This window comes from Nicotiana tomentosiformis, chromosome 7, assembly GCF_000390325.3.
Source record: "Nicotiana tomentosiformis chromosome 7, ASM39032v3, whole genome shotgun sequence".
Classification (NCBI taxonomy): Eukaryota; Viridiplantae; Streptophyta; class Magnoliopsida; order Solanales; family Solanaceae; genus Nicotiana; species Nicotiana tomentosiformis.
Genome location: NC_090818.1, coordinates 60,285,232 through 60,292,093, shown reverse-complemented (window position 1 = coordinate 60,292,093; position 6,862 = coordinate 60,285,232). Strand labels below are relative to the sequence as shown.

Sequence of the window (6,862 nt, the reverse complement as noted above, 5' to 3'; positions counted from 1 at the left end):
CCGAGTAAGAGGATAAAAGTATATTAAATATTATGAATAGTTTTTTTTTATATTTATTGATGATTATTAAAAGAGTAATAAGAAAGACATTAAGTCAATTAGTGAGCTAATAAGAGATTATATGATGGTATACCAATATTAAATAATAAATAATACAATAACTATAAGTAAAGAACAAAAGAAAAAGAAAAATTTGTGTAAAAATGTGATGAATAAGATTTATTTGACTTTGAAATGAAAAATAGAGTGGTAGTAATTTTGTTAAAATATAATGATCTAATGTGCTCAAACAAGACATATTACAACATGATATATTTAGTATCATTTAATATTAATAGCGAACGAAATGTAAGTACTAAAATCAAGGGGTTAGGATGTTACAAATATAGAAAAAAATAGGTTGTCCACTACGAGATTTGAGAAATAATATCATATCTTGCGGCTTAATTAATATTTAATGATTATATATACTAACTTTTATCTAGAATATTTATATTTTAAGGTTATTTGCACATAATTCAAATAACTCAAGTAGTTTTAATATGGTATGTGTCTGCACATCGCGCGGGTACTAATAATAGTATAAATTAAAAGTGAGGGAATATTATCTATTACTGGTGGTATTTGCTATACATTTTAACAGGACATGAACATTCTTTTATATATTTAATTTCTCTATACTTATTAATCCAAGAACTTATGGAATTTGGAGAAACTAACATATTCCCTTAGAATTACATACTGTAACTTTTAAGCTATAGTATCATCTCCAGTAACTTTTGAAATAAAATCATGCTGTATTGTGGCTGATGATGATGATGATCGATTTCGCGAATACCATCTAGCCCAGAACAGATAGTTGAAGAAGTTGAGGAAGCTCAGCACTGCTAGTAACCAATAGAAAAGATCAAGCCTGTCTTTGTTGAGATTGTTGTCACTGAGCCAGCCACCATGAGAGGAGTTTGAAGTGATCTTATTCACAAGTGAAACAAGTACCGAGCTTAAGTAAAAACCAAATGAGTATGAGCAATAAGTAATGGCCGTTAAAAATGATTGCATCCCTTTTACAGACTGTTTGTAGAAGAACTCAATGAGGCCAACTGCAGTGAACATTTCGGATACCCCGAAAATCAAGAACTGAGGGGTGATCCAAAATATTGATAGTGTCTTGTTCAGGATCACTGCAGCGTTCCTCCTTTTATATTCCATCAGAGCTGCTGATACCATGGAGAAAGTTGCAACGAATAGGCCGAGACCTATACGTTGCAACGGTGTCACACCGGAGTCATGACCGGTGATTTTTCGGGCAAAAGGGACAAAGAATGTGTCATAGAGAGGGACTAAGAAGATTAGCATTATGTAGGGAATTGCTTGAAGGGAAGCTGGAGGGATGTGGAAGCTTTTGGTCAGCTTAGTGTTCATAGAACTCCCTTGTTGAACTGAAAAAGTTTGAAGTTGGGCTAAGATGGTGTTGAAAACTATAGTACAAGCAAAGATAGGAATAACTGAAATAAGGATCTTGACTTGTTCCACTTGGTTTACTGTGCAAAGTTTCCATGGACTCTCCTTTGTGCTATTTCCATCTTGCACTTTGATGCAAGCTTTGTCCAAGAACCTGAACGTACAGGTTTCTCTACATTAGTGAGGTAGGATATAGTACTGCCGTAAGTCATAAGTATTTACTTTTCGTGTTTGTCAATAATAATTGTTTCAAAATACTTATCGTTTCATAAATAAAAAATTAATGAAGTAATTACATTTTTCTATTTTACCCTAAGCATTGATAGAGTGAGTATTTGTTGGAAAGAGATTAATGTGGTAAAAGATCAAGAAATAAACAAGGATAAATTAGTCAATAACTCTTATTATTAATATTTTCTTAATGGGTGTGGTAAAACTAATATGACAAATAAACAGGACCAAATAAGGTGCTAAAGGAAGAAAATCATAATTGCTACTATAAGCTTTTAATTAATGACAAGGTATCATTATGGCCTTGAAACAATAAATACTCCTATGTATTAACAAATTAGCGTGACAGATATTTAAACCCTACTATAAACATATCACTGCTAATAATGTCCTTATAAAATATTACTATTATTTACTATTTCATAAACAATACTAATATTTTTTTTTAAATAATTGGTATAGAGACAATATAGTTATTAATAGTTTGTACATGTACCTGAATTGATTGGTGTGATGAAGAATGGCCATATCATCAGATATGGTGGCATTGCTGTTAGGACCCTTGATTGAGTGGCTCCCGTGAAGTACTCGTGCATCAGATGGACAGACTTCTTTTCTCTTTGAAAAAGCAGTCATAAATACCTGCATTCAATATAAAATTCTAAACAGTAGTTCTCAAATTAAAAAATAAAATAAAATTTCCTCTGGTGATTTCTGGTGGGGGGAGGGACTAGTATAGGATAATGGAAGGAGCCAAATCCTCCGACAGAAATATAATATGGGGACCTTAATGACTCTTTCGTGGAACATGAATAGAAGACAACACTTCCACTTTCATTATTCAAATTAATTAATTTAACAAATGGGGGAATTTTATTTTAATGGTGTCAGCGAAAGAGAACAAGATTGCATCCATAATCTACAGAGTCAAATCAATAAAAGTCTCAAAGATCCAAAATTAAAATAGCATAAACAAAGTATTGAAGTGGTACCCAACATTATTCTAGTTCATAATTAGACATCCTAGTAATTAATAATGTTACATAAAGGCCAAAGAAAGAGACAAAGTCAAAGATGAACTACAATCAAGGAATATAAAATAAACATGAATAAATAAATAACAAAACATAACATAACCTTTTAATATCATTCATGGCTAGTTGACATTAAAAAACATAAAATTAATAATTTAAATTGCAGTGACAATGTACCGAGCTTTTACACTATCGATGTGTTTTAACCTATTGCAGCACATCATTTGTTTTATTTTTTAGGTTATTAATTTACTTAAATATTAATTTAGGACGATTACCTGTACTTACACTTCATGCGACCTGATATTCTATGAAATTCTTGAACACTGTCGGCATAGAAGTTGACCTTAAAAAAATATTACTACCCTCCTTCGTTTCAATTTAGATGAATCAGATTCGACATGGAATTTAAGAATTTTTTTTTTTTTTGAAACTTGTGATCTTAAAAGCTTAAAGGCAAAAAATTTGTGGGGTCATGACATTTGTATGAGTATAAAAACAGATAAAAGGAGTAAAATAAAAAGTTTAAAGTTGAATTATTTCCAATGGTAGAAATGTGTCCGAACGGACTAATAAGGAAATATTTTATCTAAATTGAAACTGTGGAAAAAATAAAAACGAAAATATTTACCTGTACCATAGGAGTGAAGATACTTCCTTGAGGAGGTTTGTTTCTGTATAAAAGTGTACCACCAACTAAGCTGATTAATCCCATAGCCATGGCAGCAGCAGAGATTCCAAAGCCAAGGTCCATTCCAGAATGTGTTTGGACCCAAACCAGAACAGTAAGAGCAATGAGTTCACCCATAGAGAAGGCAAAATATGCAGCATTGAAATATCTTGAAAGTTGTTTGGACTGCTTTGGATTGTCTTGGTAATTAAACTGGTCAGCACCATGAGCTATCATGTTTGGCTTCACACAACCACTCCCTAATGCCACCAAATACAGTGCTGTAAAAAATATTAAAGCTTTGAAACCCTTTGCCTCCACACAATGCTCTCCATCAGTAACCATATTGCAGTTTGGTGGCTTTAGCTGTGGCAGGTGGGCTTGGACTGACAGTAGTATGAAACCCTACAAATTTTACAACAAATTAAACTTGTATGATCGCTTCAAGAATATATTTTGGTAACTGATTAATCTTAATTCTACCTTTCTTACAACCATTAAGGAAATACATTTTGGAAATATGTAAACAAGGACAAATTTTGGAAAAGTAAAATTAATTACTTCTTGAATACGTAAATTAACACTTATTTTAGATCAAAATAAAAAGATAAAATGGTCGTTTATTATTGACCGGAGAATATAGTGATGTCCGGATTAATTTGCATGTATTTCAACAATCTTATTGTGTGCTTGCTGCCTCCCACCGGTACAATTCTGTTCACTAAGACTTATTAGGTAGATAAGAAAAAATCACATGGGATATTTTTTTTCCAAACCCCATAAATTCTTGCTTGAACTCCTTAAAAACATGACAAGGACAGGGAGAAAAAGTACAGGGTTTCAACAATTATCAATCAAGAATTGGATTAATTAAGGTCCATATCCAAGAGGTCAAAGCAAAGTGTAAATTTAACCAAAAACACACATTAAACGCTTGGTGTCTTTTTCTTATCTTTTCCTTTATATATAATGACAAATATACAAAGAGTAGAAGTAGAAAGAGACAAAAAGGAAGAAAAGAAAGATAATGAATGAATATATACGTACCGAAAGTTCGACAAAGCCAAAGATGAGCATGGTCCAGAAGCAACCAAGATAAGAGTCGGAGAGGTAACCACCAAGCAGTGCTAGAAGAAAAACTGTCCCAATAAAGTTTGTCACTACGTTTGCAGATTTTGATAATGAAAAGTGCATCTCATTTATCACATATGTTATGAGATTATTCCCAACTGCTGCTATTGCCATTATCTCAAATCCTTGAACCCCTGCACATACAAAAAAGCATCATTAAACAAATGAATAAATAATAAATGATGGCAATATAAAAGTTGGTCAAATGAAACAAGTGTCATTTTCTAAACCAACAAAAATAAGGTACAAGACACTGAGAGGTGGATCTCACAATTAAAATTTGAGGAGTTCTAACTTTTAAAATTTTCGATATTAAAATTTAATATTTATAAAAATAATAATAATTTTTCACATATATATCTAAACTCTATATAAAAAATAATGGGTTTGGTTGAAGTCGCAGCACATCTGCCTTGGCCAGTTTGAGGATTCTTTTCATCTCATCTAAAACACGAGAAAGAAAAACAGAAAGAGCTATGCTTTTGACAAGGCAGAAGCAAAAAGAGAGTTGCTAGAAGTTAAGAAATACTAATGGAGAAACCAGCCCAATTCACATATCTACCCTTGAAGTTATCTTTAAACCGATTACAACCAAAGGATGTGGTGCAGTGAATAAAGTACTCTTCTCTTAACCAAAGGTTTCGGGTTCGAACTCTGGTTATGAAAAGATCCTTGATATGGAGCGCTTTCCCCCTAATAGAATCCTAGGCAGCACGAATTCAGATGTAATGGGGCTACAATACGGTACCAGACACCGAGTTAAAAACCAAAAAAAATCTGTAAACTGATCTATTAAGCACAAAAAAAAGAAGAGAGAAAGGGGATGGATGGATACCAAGAACAAAAGCAGCAGCTTTCATTCCTCCATGTTTCAAGGAGTTTGAAGGTTTGCCTCTCCAATCAAGAGTAGTCTCTTCAGAAATATTATCTCCTTTGTAATCATGCCTTCTCTCCATTGCACTCAATTCCCTCAGAATTAAAATCCCTCTAGTTCTCTGTCTCTACACTTGTTTGTCCAATCAAGATTTATGTATTCTATTGTCCGAGAGAAAGAAAAATAAATGATAGAGAAAAGACAACAACCTCTTTCTTGACCTTGCCCTCACACTCTAGTTGTGAGAGAACTAAGAAGAAACGTGAAAGGAGTTGTCTTATGCTCTATTTTGTGCTGAAAATGAGTCAAGTGGCCCTCCTATTTATACACTTGTTTTTTCTGTTTTGCTTCTTTGAAGGCTGTTGGATATTGTAATTCTGATTTGATTACATAGAAAATCAACAAAGTAAATTTTTCATAACAAGTTAAAGTAAGCTAATGGTATAAAAGTTATTCCATCTGCCACAATTTATGTGATGTATTTTTTTTTAGGTTTGTTTAAAAAAGATGATATCTTTATCTACGTATAAATAATTTAACTTTAAATTTTTCTACCTTTAATTAATGAGATAGATTTATAGGCGTATGAATATCTATAACTTATTTTAGATTACAAGTTTAAAATTTTTTGTTTGTTAAATTGCATACCAATTCAAACAATATTACCTAAAATAGGACGGAGGGAGTATTATTTACATAATGAATGTATCTCAACTAAATCCTTGTGACAAACAGACACCACTTATTTCATCTATAATTTTCCACAAATTGAGGCCACTTCATTGCAGTCTCCTAATGTCAACTTTCACATTGTAGGAAAATACTTTTATTTAATTAGAAGAAAGGAGAAAAACTTTTGGAAAGTGGGTTTTTTGGGTTAGGCCTTCTTATTAGTCAAAATGAATAATATATAGTAAAACCTATCTTTGTCATTTCTCCTTTTCATCTTTTATTCTTTTTTCAACAGACGCTTATCCTTAAATCTTTATCTTAGATTTCAGCAACCCACCTCGCTAGAACAGCTTCGAGTCAAAGTGAATTGGGTGTGTTGAAGGTCAATATTTTATACTAGTAATATTCAACCGTAGGAAATTTTGGGTCCACCTATAAGGGGTGCTTTAAGGCCCAATATGGTTATTAGTTAACCATGGTATTCTCTATATAAGTACATATAAAGTGTACAACAAAAGATATAGAATATGAAATATTTTCCTGTGCCTAGTCTTCTCCTAAAATCAGACTAGGGTTTAGACTGTGATATAAGAGTTGCTTCGACACACCATGACAATCACCGCCGATCAGTAATTACAGTCGCGGTTCATCCATTCTTTCCGCTTCCGCTACGCGAATAAGTAAGTTCTCGTTTTATGATTTACACGCTATCTATGTGTTTAGATTAACGCGTTCCAACATTGGTATCAGAGCAACTTAGGCTGGTTTTCTGGTCTGTGCAAGTTATAA

At 32.6% G+C, this 6,862-nt stretch overlaps 1 protein-coding gene across 1 annotated transcript; it reads right to left on the bottom strand.

Moving 5' to 3' along the window:
• Positions 1-634: 634 nt before the first annotated feature.
• Positions 635-5,721, bottom strand: LOC104115620 (protein NRT1/ PTR FAMILY 4.3-like). The gene is made up of 5 exons (XM_009626295.4): positions 5,363-5,721; positions 4,444-4,661; positions 3,358-3,801; positions 2,189-2,334; positions 635-1,615 (listed from the first exon to the last, which is right to left on the bottom strand). Exons 1-5 carry the CDS (start codon positions 5,481-5,483, stop codon positions 751-753), a joined length of 1,794 nt encoding a protein of 597 aa, XP_009624590.1. The 5' UTR covers positions 5,484-5,721; the 3' UTR covers positions 635-750.
• Between the last annotated feature and the right edge of the window lie 1,141 nt (positions 5,722-6,862).

What these genes read in the sequence shown, in the direction of transcription:
- LOC104115620 (XM_009626295.4), bottom strand. Translation starts at nt 5,483, where the DNA reads ATGGAGAGAAGGCATGATTACAAAGGAGATAATATTTCTGAAGAGACT. An exon ending in AGCTGCTGCTTTTGTTCTTG is followed by an intron (nt 4,662 to 5,362) that starts GTATCCATCCAT and finishes TTGTATGTGCAG; the next exon opens with GGGTTCAAGGATTTGAGATA. An exon ending in TTGGCTTTGTCGAACTTTCG is followed by an intron (nt 3,802 to 4,443) that starts GTACGTATATAT and finishes TAAAATTTGTAG; the next exon opens with GGTTTCATACTACTGTCAGT.